General features: G+C 37.0%; 1 protein-coding gene across 32 annotated transcripts in view; it reads left to right on the top strand.

Moving 5' to 3' along the window:
- The window catches only part of lrrfip1b (leucine rich repeat (in FLII) interacting protein 1b), a 43702-nt gene extending 26095 nt beyond the window's left edge, over positions 1-17607 (top strand). For 14 of the 32 annotated variants that reach the window (XM_055213178.2, XM_055213173.2, XM_055213166.2 and 11 more), the window contains 10 exons: positions 404-469; positions 984-1061; positions 1437-1466; positions 1593-1718; positions 3185-3355; positions 3705-3797; positions 4005-4097; positions 4792-4884; positions 5020-5164; positions 6571-7818. In XM_055213178.2, the coding sequence (XP_055069153.2) occupies positions 404-469; positions 984-1061; positions 1437-1466; positions 1593-1718; positions 3185-3355; positions 3705-3797; positions 4005-4097; positions 4792-4884; positions 5020-5164; positions 6571-7583 (1908 nt within the window). In that variant the 3' untranslated portion in view covers positions 7584-7818. Of the gene's footprint in view, positions 1-403; positions 470-983; positions 1062-1436; positions 1467-1592; positions 1719-3184; positions 3356-3704; positions 3798-4004; positions 4098-4791; positions 4885-5019; positions 5165-6570; positions 7820-10061; positions 10112-10237; positions 10357-11677; positions 11763-12884; positions 12990-13074 lie in introns of those variants that run through there. The other 18 variants (XM_055213184.2, XM_055213183.2, XM_055213172.2 and 15 more) reach the window with 8 other exon arrangements.
- The last annotated feature ends 614 nt before the right edge of the window (positions 17608-18221 follow it).

Genomic DNA, 18221 nt, shown 5'->3' with positions numbered 1-18221 from the left:
GTCCCTTCAAAAGTCACTCTATTGTCAAAATACCTGGCTCATAAAGCTGTAATGTTGCTGGATGACAGTTCCATATTAAGACATGAACAAAATTATAATATTAAGAAAGTTATAAAACTCACAATTATCCAAATACGTGTCCTGAATCAGTCAGATGCTTGACCAAACAAGCTTATCTCCATTCAAGCGAAATTGTTGGCAATAGTAAATAAAATACAACATAGTAATATCACAGATATTTACCAGCAAGGTGCTGATGTGTGAACTGTGGCAATACAAGATGTCATTGCATGTGCATATGGCAGGTGTGGTGAACTTTACTACAATTTACCAGGTCCCATGTTTGAAAGTGGCTCTTGACTGTGTGTGAGGTGCACAGTGAACAGCTCTGTTCTGTCTACAGGGCTCACTGTATGAAGAGAGTTCATATTCTGGCTCTAGGCGTTTCAGTGGGTCCAGCACAAGAGTCGTAAGGCCCTATCATTACCTTTTCTCTAACGGGGGCATGGCCTGTTTCCCGATGTCTGTCTGGGATTGTAAAGCTCGTTGCATGGGTCTGGTTTCAGATCACGGGCTTGACTAGGTGCTGTTGGCGTCTTTGTTTCATGATGTTTTTCTGAGGAATGTTTGGGTATTGTCACCAGTCAGCCTGCACTTTCTATTTTACCCACTTTTGTGTTTGAATGCCTACAGTACAGGAAAAAGACCGAAAGAGAGATGCTTGTTTCTGATTGAATAAAGCATGCATTTAATGGTTAGCCACACATGTTTCTATTTGAAAGATCTGACAACCTTTGCCTTAAAAAAACACTCAGGTTGTGTCTCTGTGCATCAGTGTGTGTACTGGGTATGGTTTCATATGTTATTACTTGATTTTTAAACTCCCTTCTACCTGCTAATTTAGAAGTAACTCAATTCTTACTAACATCTGTTTTCCATTCCTCTTATTCTGTTTATTTCTATGCGTCTGCTTTACTGCTCAGCCTTCAGACTACAATGGCTTTCTTGGCTCTGGTTCGAGGGCCTCATCTAGGGCCAGTTCAGCTCGTGCCAGCCCTGTGGTGAGCTTTGCTTTTCATCCCTGCCCTCAACCTGCAAAACAGTCTTTAGTCTGTGTAACATATAGCGATTCACAGCAAATGAGGGACATGCTCCTCATCTGCATTAGCTGTTTCAAATGCAGAATTTGTAGAATAAGCATGAATCATGTTTGTTCAGTGCTCCCTCTAGTGGATAAAAAATGGAGAATATTTCTATAAGGCCCTGAATAGATGCCTTCATGGATGGATACAATCTGGCAGTATTGCATTAGATCTTTATCAGAAAATTATAGTTTCAATATTTCTTGTTAAATGAGTGGTAATATAAACAATCTGCCATTACATTATCAACAAATACTTTGTAATTTAAATAAATTAATTCCATTTTTTATACAGGTGGAGGAAAGATCAGACTTCCTGGAGAAGGTCAGTAGGATCATCCCTGTTTTGTAATCGTATAATGTAGATTTTGCTAGATTGTCCAGTATAATGAATAATAACACACAACAAAGTGATCTATTATACTATGATTTTTTTATATGGCATCATCAGGGCTCCAGGACAGCTTCCACGCTTTCTGCTGCAACTCTAGCATCTCTGGGTGGAGGGTCATCACGAAGAGGAAGCTGTGATACCTCGGTTTCTGCTGACACTGAGGCGTCCATACGAGAAATGAAGGTAATTTTGGTGCATTATGTGTAAATCAGACAGTTCATTACAATTCGATACAAAATCGATTTTCTTCGCCAGCAATGCAATTTTTGCAGATACATCAAACACTTCTTTGATGCGATTATGAATCGATCTGATTAATTTATCAATAATTTTATATTACATGCCTAGTTAAGCAGTTACATTTTTACTTACAAATGCAACCAAATATATATTATGAACATTTAATTAAACTCTTTGAAAATGGCACAATCTCTGTCCCAATTGGAACATTTACAACAAACAACTAACAAAAATTCACTTTTTTAAAAAAGAAAAATGAATAATGAGGGGCAAAATGTCACATAAAATCAAGCTTATGATGGCAACAGTAATAGTCGTTCAGTATTTTGTGCCAAAATGTGCAATAATACATTTGTTAAACTTTTAATCTTTGTTAATGTTAGTTAATAAAAATAAAGCTGTTTATTGTTTGTTCATGTTAGTTTACAGTGCATTAACTAACGTTAACAAGATTTTAATAAAGTATTAGTAATTGCTGAAATTAACATTAACAAACATTAATAAAGACTGTAACAAATGTATTGCTCATGGTTTGTTCATGTTAGTTAATACATTAACTAATGTCAACTAATTAACCTTCTTGTAAAGTGTTACCAATCTAACAGTCAAGTGAAGTGTGTAAAAATAATTTTACGTGTACCTAAAATATTTTTTTTTACGTGTGGCATCGATGCATCGGATCGTTAGAAATAAAATCGAAGTATTGATTCATATCGATTTATTGTTACACTACTAATTATTACTGATTGACAAGAGGCCATCTATTATTATTCCCCATGTAGGAATCTTGTCAGAGCTGTTATCTTATTTTTACTAAAAGTGTTATCCATGTCTGTTATGCATTATATTATTTGTAAAATTATGCATATAGATTACATTTAAGTTTAGTTCACTTAAATTGGAATGATGCATACATCTTGTAATTGGATCTCAGTCAAAGAAATGCATTCCTAAATCATTGTTAAAAGATTTAAGGGTTGTCAAAATAGCAATTAATTTTAAATGTATTAATTAAACACAATTAGCAAATAGGTTTTGATGAATAAAAATGCTTAAAATGTAACTTGAGTACATATAAGCATTATATAGGTACATAACGAATGATCATTAATTATTACATTAGTAAAACCCTTTGTTACACAGTAATTATTTATTTAAGTACTGTGTTATAATGATTAACAACATTTATTTACTATAGGGTAAGGATTAGTGTTTGGTTTAGGTTTAGTTGCATGTAATTATGCATAATTTACTGTTATTACTATAACAATTATGTGTCAACTGCATTGTGTTAATAAATATCACAAATGTTCAGACAGGTTTGTGTTTTTTATTTTAATTTGCATAATATGGTAAGTGTAAAAGATAACAAATAACAATGTAAAAATGTTGGACGTGTCTTCCCTCAGGACTCCCTGGTGGAGGTGGAAGAGAAATATCGTAAGGCTATGGTGTCCAATGCTCACCTGGACAATGAGAAGACCAACCTGATGTATCAGGTGGACACACTGAGAGAAACTCTGATGGAGATGGAGGAACTTTTGTGTGAGACACGCAGGGAGTGTGAAGAGAAAACCAGGGTAAAACAAATTCCCCAATTCCACATGCTTGCTAACACTATTTGAAAATATGGTTAAATTATGTAACCCAGTTGTCACTGGGACAGCACCCTTTTAAAAGGTCCTAATATTTACCATTAGGTACAGATATTTACCATAGTACAGCTTCGCACACTAAGAGGTACAATTTGGTAATATATATTAAATTGTACCTCTTAGTGTGCGAAGCTGTACTATATGAAAGGGTACAGCCCTAGTGACAGCTGATGTACATATTTTGACAATTTTGTGTGATAGTGTATATGACGGATATTTAAAGATTTCATTGTCTAAAAGTAGATAATGGAATTTTTATTCAAATCTTTGGCAGGCGTATGAGCGAGAACATCATGCTCACAGTGTCCTGAAAGTCCAATTTGAGGAGATGAAGGAAACACTAAAGCAGAGTGAAGAGCTATTGACGGTGAGCATTGCTTGTCACTGCAACATAATGGGGATCATTAGCATAGATCCAAACAGTGCTTTCTAGTAGTCAAACCTCTTATGTTGTCCTGGCATAGATGGATTCTGTCACATTCCTGTTCACTGTTTTCTCTCCTACATTTTCTGCTTAACATTCCTCTCCCTATCTGTATGTTTTCCACTGCTGACCCTTATGGCCGGGGCTCAGGAAGCCCAACAGTCGCATGGGAAGCAGAAGGATTACATTAGAGAGATCTCTGACCTGCAAGAAACATTGGAATGGAAAGATAAAAAGATCCGGGTACAATTACCTTTAAAGTTAATTTAATTTAAAGGTGCTCTTAGTAATTTTCCACGAATTAAAGCTTATATATGTACATTCGGAAAACGCATTTAAAACCATATAGACTCGTGTCAAAAGTCAGCACTTTCTTACGTGGAGCGAGTCACCTCATGTGTTGATATCACACGTCCGATAGGTGTATGACATTACAGTACCCAGTGTGAGCACCCTTATGAAAATTGACCATGTTTTTTGTGTTAAAAGACAGTAACCGTGTTTTTTTGGTGTACTGATTACTATTAGCAAAACAATGTTTATTTTGTGGTAACCATAGTTTTACTACAGAACCATGTTTTTTTTAAATGTAGTAAAACCATGGTTAATTGTCGTAAGGATAGACTGGTCTGTATGCTTTCGAGTTATTCTTGCAATGCTTTGATTTTTGTGATTATCTCTTTTCATGACTGACTGAATATTATAAATTAAAAACTAAATGTTAATGCATCCACACCACTAGGTGTCAGTACAAGATGTTGTGTCCAGTAGAATACGGACAAAAATACTAAGTGCACCTTTAATAACAATCTCTTTATAGTTTAACATTTTAGAAATTTCCTGAATCTTTCCTTACATGTAACATAACCTTAATTCTTTCCTCTACACCTCTTCTCCTCTATCTTGCTTTTTTACATTTGTGGATGACTGCACTAAGGCATTAGAGAGACAGAAGGAGTATTCAGACATTATCCATGACGAACGGGACACACTCAGGGATGAGATTTCCCGCCTTAGGGATGCTCTAAAGGTAGTCATGTACAGTAAAAGGAATGTTAGGAATCAGCCAGGGTATAAACATATACATTTAGCATATACATTTAGCATCAAAAGACCATTAATAGGAAAATTAAAGAGATTTACATCTTATTGCATTGATGCACAGAAACATGGAATAGTTCTGGGATCTAAGGTGACGACCAACGGAGAAGTAGCAGACGGGTCGATTGATGGCCATGTAAGTGCAGAACCAGCCTCCCGAATGATCCAAGATGCTCACACGCCCACCATAAGCGGAGAAGGCATGTTAGGTAAGACAAGACAAACATTTTTACTGACATTTCGTTTTGAATGTGCTGTTTGTGATCTTACACATACTAAAATTTCTATCAGACTTAACTGCTGATTTAGACACACCTGCTCCTTTAAAACCACACCCTCAAAAACATTCACACCGATATCCATGTATAGCAGCAACATGAAAAATATTAAATCACGCTCAACAGCAGTGGTCTCAAAACTCCCGGCCCGCGGGCCATTTGCGGCCCTCTCCCAGTGTTTTGATTGGAACACACTGAAATACATGGGGTGTAGTCACACAAGTTTATTTATTTTTTATGCATCCAACGCTTAAATTGGATCTGATAATTACGCACCCACAGAAAGGTAAAAGTTACCAGGGTGTTTTTAAATCAGACAAAGATGACCAGCGGACCGGATAAAGATGAATGGAGGGCCGCATTTGGCTCGCAGGCCACCAGTTATTTAACCCTGACCTATAGAGTAGTATTACATCCTTCATATATCCAAAGAGTCTTTAGTTTTATCAGGTTTATAAAAGACAGACCAGCTGTACCGATTCTTTACGAATAAACCCGAGCTCCTGAAGGGCAGAGCGATTCATGAGCAAGCACCTCAGATAAACAAACTATATACATTGTTTCCATGAGGGTGGGTTTGTCCGCTATCTTAAATTTTCCTCACAAACAACAACACACATTTTTTGTCAGCTCTTGGTTTGTGTGTGTGTGTGTGTGTGTGTGTGTGTGTGTGTGTGTGTGTGTGTGTGTGTGTGTGTGTGTGTGTGCTATTCCGGTTAAAGTGCACATATAAGGACTTACAATGTTCTTCCTGCACTGAAATTGCCCATTAAAGAAATAAAGCAAGATTTCCAAAGAACCTTTAATGCCAATACAAATACAACAGCTAACACAGTTGACTAAAATACAGTAAAAGGGTGTGCATTTGTATTGTTTTGCTTTTGTGTTATTGCCTTGCAGTACATTTGGGATGTATTTTATTGCATTTATTATGATGCATGTTATTATTATGTTATAAAAGATCTAATGGTAATCAATTAAAATAAATTGTTTCCAATGGCCTCTTTAGCACAGAACACCTATAGATTTTAAATTAAAGTTGGCTGTTTTTTTTATCTGCATATTTATACTGTGTGTCAACCACAAAATAACAATAATTTGTTTTTCCACATCCGATGGCATCTCTGTTGGAATTCTCTCTTCGCTGCTCAGCCCTTAATTCAATCAAGAAATCTGGCCAGAAGAATTTAGCCAATCCCATGACAATCCAATCAATCTTTGTGTCTTTCTATTTCCATGGAGTCTTAATTGATTTGCTCCACTCATTTCAATCCAATCAAATATTTTGTTTATCATCTGGCCTCTTATCATAATAACAACATCCAATAACGTTACAGGCAGAACTCCAGAACATTACAACATCCCTAAAACACAAACTGAGATCGCTGGAAATCTGTGGTGGACCACACAGGTGCTTGAGAAGAGTTCACCGAATCAACAGATGCAAGATGGTGAAAGAAACGAGAAGGACAATTCGTCAGAAGAGCGCATTGACATAGATGATCTTGGGCCCAGTGACAGTTTAAGAGATGAGACGACTGAGGACAATCAGACAGAAAGCAGTGAACAAGAAATAAATCATTCTTCTGAGAATGAAGTCAGGATGTTCAGGGCACCTACAAATAAAGCAATTCGGACACAGAGGAATCTTCTAAATCCTAACAAAGAAAATTTAATACAATTTAAGTCAACACTGAATGAAACACCCCCAGATAAATTAAAAACAGTAGTGGTTGGTAAAAGGTTAAATGCAAAGGGGGGTTCTTACTCAAAAATGTCTAAAAAATCTACAGAGTGCCGATTTAACTCTTCACAACCCCTAACATGCACTCCAGTTAATGATTCTACAGTTATGAGCAAAACAAGCACGTCAGAGATTGATTTAAGCACTAAAACTTCACAAAGTGTGCCACGGAAACCATTAAAACAGTATCAAAAAATATCTGTACAGTACAATACAGAGACCAGGCGATCAGAGAATAGGATACCCTTAGGAGTCACTGATGCAACCAAAATCTCTCATGATCTAATGCTTGAACCCACAGTCTTTAATGAAGAGGGTATTTTTAATATAGCAGGAGGCAATAATACACAAGCCTGGAACCAGGAGACAGATGTAGAATCAGTGCTAGATACATTTAACATGCCAGTAGAGTACAAGGGCGTTGCATTTCTTCTGGATAGTTGTGAAGAAGCTTTTGCATTGGATGTTGCTCTTTTAGCATCGGATGAAATAGGTGTGCACTGCAGTACAACAGTCGGTGTGGGAGAACCTATTGCAGATAAGTCCCAGACATTACTAAAGACCAAGATGAAGTTAAAGAGGATCTTCAGCTGCTGTGTGTCGTGATTTTTTAAAGAGACTTGTGTTGATTTGCTGATGTTTATTATGTATGACTTTATATTTTTTATTTCCTGGTTGAAAATCTGCATTACTGGTGTAATATTACATGGACATGAAGAAGCTTTTAGTTTTTCTAAACAAAATTTGGTAACACTACTTGAAGGGGTGTTCATAAGACTGACCTGACATGACACATTTCATGAACATGACGGAGATTTTATGCATGTATGTGACTATTGTCGTTGAGTGTCTTTTGTTCAGTTATGTCATTTTTGGTGCGGGGATGACATTGTTTGAGATGTCTTTGTTGTGACAACTTGACATGGACCAATGGATTATAACTTGTCACGACAACTTGACATTACCAAGACAACATAACATGTCATAAACATGACATAGTAGATAAATCAAAATTAAGAAACTACCTAGCTTTATGGGTTAACATTACAGTAAGCAGTCATGTGGTTGGTTTTGACATTTGCTGTCATGATGCCATTATAATTGTGTCTTATCAATTTTTACCAGTGATACCAGTGAAACTTGTCATTAAAATGTAATTAAGTGTTAATACTCTGTCAAACTGTTTTATGACCGCGTCATGAATATTTTTCTTGACCTCAACTACAGTGGTACAAATTAAATTGGTCATTAAAATGTTAATAAGTGTTAATACTCTGTCAAATAGTTTTATAACAGCGTCACTAATATTTTTCTCGACCTGAACTACAGTGTTACAAATATAATTTGTCATGAAAATGTCATTAAGTGATAATACTCTGAAGTTAACAGTGTCAATGAATATTCTTAATTTCATAATGTTTTTTTTTTGTTTGTTTCCTTCAGGTGTTAGAGAAATAAAATCAATAATTCAATAATAATAATAATACAAATTAAAATTGATAAAATATTTTATTGCATTTGGAGACAGATTCACCTAAAATTAAATGAAAGCAGTACAATGGTGGGTTAAGCCATGCAGCGTTTGGTCCATATCGATCCAAAAACGTTAATTTAATTAAATGAATTACATTTTTGTTAGTTTTTTCTTCTATGTCAGAAAATTTCAGAACCCTTTGTGTGAGGAAGAACAAGTTCTGTTATTTGTACATTTTTTATGTATTGTGCGCATACATAAAGTTAAATATAATCTTTTGACGTGTCTATTTATTAACAATTAGTATTAACACTTAATGATTACATGCCACATGTCTATACTCAGGCTAGATCATTGAGGTCATCCAATCGGATGCTTCTCGATGTTCCACGGTCTAGGCGTAAGAACATGGACCGAGCATTTTAGTGGCGGCGCCTAAATTATGATGCCTAAAAGAGTTGTTGTGTAATGTTGTCTTGGTAATGTTAAGGGTTCATGACAAGTTATGATGTGTTGGTTTATGTCAAGTTGTCGTGGCAGGGACATCTCAAGCAGTGTCATCTTTGCATTGGGGATGACATGACTGAGCAAATACACTTGGTGAAAGTCGCCATGGATGTGCATGGAATCTCCTTTATGTTCATGACACGTGTCATGTGATGATTATGAAGGTGTCATGTCTTTTGAACACCCCTTCAAGTGTTAACACAAAATTTAAAAATGACTTAAAAACATCACGTCAAGAGGGACATAAAAACACTTTTAGTGATATTTACTAAAGATTAAGAATGTACATTTAAATCAGGGGTGGGCAAATAGCCATATCAGGTTTTGGAATAAATTAAGCATTTTTATTTATTCCATATTAACACTCAATACTACTGTACTATATGTATACATAGACATGAACTTCGTACCATCTATCCTGTTTTATTATGAACACACTATATTTAAAAATTAATTGAAATGAAAAACAAATGTGTAAGGTTTAGTTTTATTTCAAATATCTATGGTTGTGATTACGGTGGTCTTACTACAAATAAAATAATCTATGCTTACAATAGTTCGTTTTATAGTTTTGTGTCTGATCTTTTACATATTATCATTACCCTTAATAAAAAGATTGAAGGTCCTGTTACAATAATATTGTAATATTATCACCATACACATATTCCGTTAACTAAGAAATACATGAAAAATATGATACATATTCAGATTTTCAAAATTTCTTGATTCTTGTGATGGTAAACTTTAAAACAACTGTATTTCTGCAAAATAAAGTGATAGGGAGATATAAGCAGTGTTGCTCTGACTGACATTTAACCAAAATCAAGAAGGCAACAAAGAACAAACATTTATATGTAAATATTACTTAATCAAATATATAATCCATTATTAGCTCCATGCCATAACTGCATAAGCAATATGCTTTGCTAAAATAAATACAAATTGATAACTGGCACAAATAGTGATAAGTAACATTTTTTTTATAAGTTGGAAATACCAAGGTGAAATAGCTTATATTTTGTAGATATATGAAAGGACATTGTACATTGTGCTGCATTAAAATTTTTAAAGACTACATTGATTGTGTTTTTTATATCCTGAAGAGGTCAGATTGAGGAAGCTGGTGGAGGAGAGAGAGAGTTTGCTTGACCAAGTAAGTCCTATCATTTCATGCTTTTTTGCTTTGAACCTGATATTGTAGAAAAGCGATGAAGTCACAGGACATGTCAGCATATTTGACTAAGCTTTGTGTGTGTGATTCTGCACCTTGCGCATGCAGCTGCGGACGTTTAAAGCCATGGCAGAGCAGAAACAGAGAAATGGGACAGAAGAGGCAGCAAGCACAGATGATGAAAATCTACAGAACGGTCTAGACCCTCATATACTAGATCTGCAGAGTAAGATACACCTTTAAAACACTACTACCATTACCAGTCGTGATACACTTTCTTCAAAGTTAGGGGTCACCTAAAATTTAAATGTTCAACATTTGAAAACAAAGGAATACGCTGCCGTTTTTCAATATTTTACTATGTTCTTACCTCAACATAGACAAACTAATACATACATATCTTTTTTGAAATCGTACATTTAATCTTTGTACAGCGAGTCGTGAATGTGTTAGCATTTAGCGTAGCCCCATTCATTCCTTAGGATCCAAACAGGGATGAATTTTAAAGCCACCAAACACTTCCACGTTTTCCCATTTTAAAGACTGTTACATGAGTATGACACGAGTAAGTATGGTCAAAGTGCTTCAAACCATGTGCTCTTCCGCCATACAATATAGTCCTCATTTTTTATCCACTTTTTATTTTGTGCCACCATACTTACACAATCCCTGTTTGGATCCTAAGGAATGAATGGGGCTATGCTAAATGCTAACACATTCATGACACGCTGTACAAAGATTTATTGTACGCATTGAATAGATAGGTATGTATTCATTCTTCTAAGTTGAGGTAAGAGCGGGGATGTTTTCCTTTAATATGCATGACTTAATAATCAACATGATCTCACAAAGTTCCGTGGTATTGTCACAGAATATTTTGCTCATTTATCTGTGTCATTGTCACAGATCTCCACATTTTTCGGTGTCTGTACCACAGACTTAGATTTAAGGTTTAGATTTGGGGTTTGGGTTAGGATGTCACTTAAACTTTTGGTTTATACAATTTGTTCCAGATTTTTAACAATTGTCACCTGACGTTAGGGTTAGAGTTGGGTTTGGGTTAGGATGTCATTTTATGTTCTAACCCCAAACCCACGCGAAAATGTTAAGAAAATAGGAAAAACAATTGAGTAACCAATACGTGAAACTGACATGGAAAAGAAAGTCTGTGGTGCGGACACGGAAAAATGCAGAGATCTGTGACAATGATACGGATAAATGAGCAAAATATTCTGTCACTATAACACGGAAATTCATGAGATCAGGTTGTTATAATGGACTTAATTAAGAATTAAGAGAAAGCAGCCAATAAGAGCCCAGCATAGATGGGAGCTGTTTAAAAAGCATCTCTGGGGTAATAAAATGCTAAAAATAACATTGTGTGGTTTATTTTTGAATCTGGCTAGACAAAATGTGTTGATGTGTTTAATATTTGTTCCACATTTTAGAATAATAATAAAGAATAAGTAAGTGATCCTAAAATTTTGTTCGTCAGTGTAGGATAGTTTATTATATGCTGTCCTCTAAATTTGAAATTATTTTGTTTTAACAGAGAGATGCAAACAGGCAGATCAGTGACCTTAAATTTAAACTGGTCAAGTCTGAACAGGAGGTCACAGCACTTGAGCAAAATGTAAGTCATGGTTAAAAAAGCATACAGGTTTTATGTCTGTGGACTCTGAATAATGCCATATGATCTTAAGTTGTTTATAACATCCTTATTACACGGCTCTCTGGAATGCTTGATTCTGATTGGTCAGTTGAGACATTTGCAGGTTCGTTCTTTTCAAATAATAACCGCTCCAAAGTAATAACGCATAGCCGGTGCTACTTGTATGTTTTAAATCCCTCCGCGCCAACAAAGATTACTGTTTGGTGCCATCTTGTGACAAACACTGGACAACCACAATTAAGAATGGAAAATTTTGACATTCATTTTAACATGTACGGAAAAAACAAATCATTTAAACAACGGATAGAAGAAAGAACAACGACAAGACACAGAGAGCTTACTGAGACTGAACTTGACAAAATAGAGCATGACAGCTACGAAGCCAACACACAAAAAAAATACAGAATGGGCATTAAAACTTCTCAAAGACAAAAATGGAGACAGACAAGTATGAAGCAGAGGATCTTAATAAGGCATTACGATCATTTTATGCATCTGTGCAAAGTTTCGCGGAAGGATAAAAAGGTTAATTTAAAATAAATATGCCAATAAAATGTTTCATATTCATGTCCAGTTTTTTTTCTTATGTGGCAAGTAGCCGTGTAATAAGCGGGATAATGTAGAGGCAGCCGGTAGTTATCGGGTAAATAAGCCCCTTCAGTGTAATACAAGACCCTCCGCTTCGCGTCGGGTCCTGATCACACTGTCGGGGCTTATTTCCCGATAACTACCGGCTGCCTCTACATCATCCCTTATTTATTATTGTGTTTAGCCTCCTTAATAATGTTGTGGTTCAGGTAACAGGAAATTGATCTGACATACTGTCTGTGAAATCCAGGCTCATGTCATTATGAGATTTAAGCATCAAAGTTTGATTTTACTTGAATTTAAAGCTTTGACATGGCCTTCGTCAATATTAAAGCCATCATTGTTATATTTTTTCTTTACATTATGTAGAGAGAAATGACTTTATTAGCAATGCCATGGTCAATGGTTTGATCTCAGGGAACCCTTGAATGCAATATGTATATGCAAAATGTGATCCATAAATGTTTTAATGTTGTAATCTTGGTCATGTGTCAGATTATTCGTTTGGAGGGTCAGGTGACACGCTATAAGACGGCCGCTGAAGCTGCAGAGAAAGTAGAAGACGAACTAAAAGTAGAGAAACGCAAGCTGCAGAGAGAGGTACAGACTGACACGCACCACTACTACATTTTAATAAATAATGTAACAAGCTTTCTGATGTTTACTTGCTATGTATATCCTAAAGCTGAGAGCTGCACTTGATCGTGTGGATGAGGTGGAAGCAAGCAACAACCACCTTACAAAGAGACTTGAGAAGATGAAAGCCAATCGGAGTGCCCTGTTGGCACAGCAGTGACATCCACCTGTGCACACTTTGATATCTGGGCACCAATCATCTGTCAGCCATATAAGACTTAATCCTTCATCGAAATGGATCAGTTTAATCGAATTAGCCCAATCATAATCATGCTAATTCTGGCTTCGTAACATTTTAACTTCAACAAATAAATATTCCAGTCATAAAAGTCAACCTTAAACTGAGCAGCTGAACTGAAGATTGTAAGCAGACAACACATAAAAGACAAATGCTTACTGGGGCTCATTAAAGTGATCTTGCAGTTTGGATTCAGGGCCTTGAGCTTTTAAAACTTGTTGACTGGACTGGACTGCAATGTGGAGGTCGGCGTAGAGCACAGCTTTGGCAGCATGTTGCTTTATGGTAGCATGTTGGTTTAGTAATTCATTGGTGCGGGACATTGATTTACCTTATTGGATCATGCACTTTATTCTGGTATCAGTGTTTTCCAATTTTGTGTGTTTTGGAAACTTAAATATGTGTACTTGGGTATATAGACGATTTGGATAATGCTTATGGTCTTTGATTATCTGTTTAATCCAGAAATGATGTGATCAAATGTATGCTATGACATTCAGACAGAGAAATTGTATTTTTTAAGGAGTGCTAACAACAGACAGGTTTGTATGTGATATATCACGATTGTTTCATGGAAGGATTCATTGTTTTAAGCTGTAGGTGTTGGCTTTGTGTACATAAGCTGTTATTAATTTTTGTTTACATGCGATAGTTGAGGAACATACTTGTATGGGCTACAAAAAAACTACAATACAATAAGAGGGATCTTTAACTTTAGGGAGAAAATTTGGGTATAAACCTTTGTATAAGCTTTCAAGAAACATTGTCCTGTTACTCAAATGCCTGCACTTACATTTCTTAGTTTGATTAAAAGCACATCAGAAGGATTAAAGTACTTAACTGGGTTCTGTTTCACAGATCATATTTTTACTTTTATTCAAGTAATGTGGGCCAAAAGATGAAGTAGATTTGTATTGCCATCATGTTTTGTTATAAATATGTAGGTTCTGAATGACCTAACTCAAAAAGGTTGCTCAAAAAGACACCCCCTGTCTGTTTCCTCCATTCATCTCCCTTCTGACTCCATTACCCATCATCCTCCACACTCCCTCACCTGCTCCTCATCTATAATCATCTGCACCTGCCAGCTATCATCAACATCTCCCTATATGTACTTGTCTGTTCCCTGTCGTGTTGTCGGATCTTAGGCCTAGTCCACGCGGACACGAGTATTTTTATAACCGTGACTTTTTTGACGCAGTTCGGCCGTTCGTCCACACGAAAACACAGTGGCTGTTTCTCAATGTCAAGGATACTTCCTTGGCAGGACTAGTCCTTACAAGTCACTTCCTTCAGAGGCTAGGCGAGGCTCCTCTTTAAAATTTGGAGAACACGTAAATGGAACAGGCTAGCAAGTGCACGTCATTGCGTCATTACAGCAGTAAAAATGTGTGCTTTCGGCGCTGTGCACATAGGATTGTGGGTGATTTGAGAGCGCTAAGGATACATATGCATCCTTTCCTGTATATGGGTTATTTTTCAAACGAAGGACTCAGTCCTTGGTTGTATTTCCAAGGATCCTCGACATTGGAACAGTCATTCAACGGATATCGATGTGTAGCATCCTCAAAATTCTGGCTTGCGAGGATCCTTCCTTGACATTGAGAAACAGCCCGTATTAGGGTACTAAAACCGAACATTTTGGAAAACCCCTGCCAGTGTGAGGATTGCAAAAACGGCGGTTGCAGTGTTGTCGTGTAGACAGTAAAACAGTGTTTTTTGCCTTACGACGTCAGAGTGTGCGCCGTTATCCGCTGTGTTGGACGTCAGACCGGAACCGGTCATAGATATATACACTAGATGTCGCCTTGGGGTTCTAAGCATGCGTCAAAACCGCCGCCATCAGGGGTCTTGTCATAGGAAGTAGGTAAAGCTGCTATTTCCGCCTGTACTTCGAATTCTTGGACGATGACGGACTTTTGTGCTGCGTATGGATTTTAGGCCTACTAGCACTATGCATTATAGTTAGAAAAAGTAGATTTTCATAATATTAAAACTTAACATTTTTTATGGACTTAATGCTAAATACATGTCTGACTGTTGAAACGAACCAAAAGAAAACCAAGAGAATCGCATTCATGACGATTTATGGTGATTGTATTTCCGTTACACCATTGCCTATAATGAGGCTGATGCGGGGCTCTCCTGTTTCAAGATGGCGGCTCTAGTTGACGCATTCGGTCCAATAAACTGCTGTAGCCAAGGCGACATCTAGTGTACATATCTATGGGAACCGATAATAACTTTTTGTTAGACTTGTGATTGGCCAAGGTGGCTTTACGATTTGGGTTATATGGCTGCCTGCTGGTGTGGCATGCTCTTGACAGCGCTTAATAGCATGTTTTTGCTTATTCATGTGGACATGGTTTCTTTTAAACCGAGCATGTGTGGACGGGATTTATTTGGAGGAAAAACTCAGGTTATAAAAATACCCGTGTCCGTGTGGACTTAGTCTGAGCCTCAGACGTCACGCCCACAGACTGTTGGCTAAACGTCTGATGTTTTTCGTACACTTTTCTGAAACCCTGTGAGAATGTCAAAGTCGTCTTTGATTGGTTGAAATAAACCGGATTTTCAGGAGATGCGAGTGTCGCGATTAGTTTCGGTCCCTGGAAAACAAAGCTCTGACGTTCCATTGATGCAGAGAATCAGTCGTGTTCACGTGGATAATAATGACCTGATCAGCTAAACATTGGATTCTAAAGAATATGCAAAGTTCGCAGCATAGACTCTCTAAAAGACGTCCAAGAGTTTTGCTTGAGGCAGTTAGAGGGCGGGCTTTGTCCAGAAAAAGCAGCGAAAAACACAATACCTTCAGTATTGAAGGTCTGGCTACGCGAGACTAGTGTGGACTAGGCCTTAGTCTTGTTTTTGTGTGTGTAGAGTATGCCTTACCCGTCGTTTGCTCCTATTTTTTAAATTAAGGGCCCATAGGCAATATCTGCTTTTACAAGGTCTTTGGACATAAATGTGTGTTGGCAGTGTGTGAAGACAACCACCATACACTGAAAAAATCCACCCACCCCTCCTTTTTTGATCTCCACTAAACCAGTGGTGCATTTCCTGAAAGCAGCTATGGTGGCAAGTTCTGCCGAAGAACCAACCTAAATGAATATCCCTGCTTTTCCTCCTGGAGCAGGGAACCGTCCGCTGGAGGACCACATCCGGGACTTCCTACATCTGGCGTGCCTTACTAACTTCTCTGAATGCTTGCTGTGTTTTCTACCATACCGGCCTGAGCAAGCAATTGGAGGCACTCCTTCCAGCGGATGGTCCCGAAGAGGATTTTGCCACATTCGTGGAGTAGGTGCTGGGGAACAACAACTTGCCTTTTACCATCTGCCCCACTGAGGATTCCTTCATCACCAGTCTCACTCCATCAATGACAAAGGTCGTCACTACGTTCATTACAAAGTTTTTCATGGAGTCTGCTCCTGAATCCGCTCATCTCCCTGAGAACAGTCACGAGCCCTTCTCCTTCCCAAACTCAGCCATGAGCCCACTTTCCTGTACGAACTTAGCCACAAGCCCAAAAAATTGTGGGGAATATCCCCTCATGGCCATGCCAGTCGTCTGTCTGTCCTGTATTCCAGTGTATTGGCTATGCCGGACTGTTCACCTGTATTGTCGGATCTTAGTCTTGTTTCATGTGTGTATGCCTTACCTGTTGTTTGCTCCTAGTTTTCTCCATCCGCCCGCATTCCTGACACTCAGATTATGGTACATGAATATATATACAGGTCTGATGGCTAAAATAGACATTTGAGAGATCACCAGCCTTTTTGATATAATCTGTATGAGTCTTGCTTTTAAAACCATGCTGTAAACACATCACCTTAATGGGAGTGCAGCTTGTTTATGAAGCTATGGCTGTTGTACGTAGCACTTTCAATCATGGTCTCCCATTTACAGAGTGTATTATTACAGAGTGACCTCAATGCATTTGGGGTTCATAGAAATGAACATTGTTTTTTTAGATAATCAAGTGGAATATTGTTGCAATAATGTTTTTTTTGTGTGTGTGTGCGTAATTGACCATTGCATTTATACAAAATGTAATATGCATCATTATGAAAACAGCTAAAATTTTGATTGTCAAAATGTTACTGTGTATCATGTTTTTGCTGATTGTGAGTTTGACCTCTATCTATTCCCAGGGTTGTGCAACCATGGGAGACACAACCTTGTATACACACTCACTGACTGCAAACATGCTGTCTGTCAAGAACTGATATGCTGACGTTTGGAAATAACAGACATGACAGCTAAATTATGTTATTACTGTATAACAGCTTTTCGGTATGACCTGGCTAAGCAAGAAATAAATTCATGCAATGACACTGACCAATAGGGTTGTTATGTATTATTTCAATAGTTTATTGTTATGGGCAAACATTCCAAATAAGGATTATTAAATAAATAATGCAATGCTAAACGCCCCTTTGCAAAATAGAAACAATGAAAGAAAGACATTTTTTAATCATTTATTAATTAATTTTTATAAAAATAGCACAAATAAACAAAACCATGATTGACCATTGAGTTTTTGCGAACCCCAGTTAAAAATCTGCCTGCAGTGGTTTGAACCATCTGAAACCTTGTAAAAGAAAATGAGATATTCCATCATACTGAAATGACAGTAATCTAGGCAAGATAAAACATAACAATCTGTAACTCTTTTGGTCTTTTTCTGTGTTTAAGTATTTAATCAGCAGAGGGCACTAAATCAGTTCTGCGTCAGTTGATACTGAGGTTACTGCATAACCTTCAGTAAATGGTTGCATAAACTGCTTAGACTAGTCGTACAAAGTTAGTCATCAAATTTTTCTTTAAGTCTTTTTAAGTGCAGTTACTAAAAACACGTTGATAGGTCTAATTTTAAGTAAAAAAGTATGACTGTTTAGTCCTGTTTAATTGCTAGTTTGTCAGGGGTTAGTTGCATAAACTGTTTAGTCTTA

The sequence above is a fragment of the Misgurnus anguillicaudatus genome, chromosome 8, assembly GCF_027580225.2.
Source record: "Misgurnus anguillicaudatus chromosome 8, ASM2758022v2, whole genome shotgun sequence".
Taxonomy (NCBI): Eukaryota; Metazoa; Chordata; class Actinopteri; order Cypriniformes; family Cobitidae; genus Misgurnus; species Misgurnus anguillicaudatus.
This window is presented reverse-complemented; position numbering and strand designations above follow the sequence as displayed.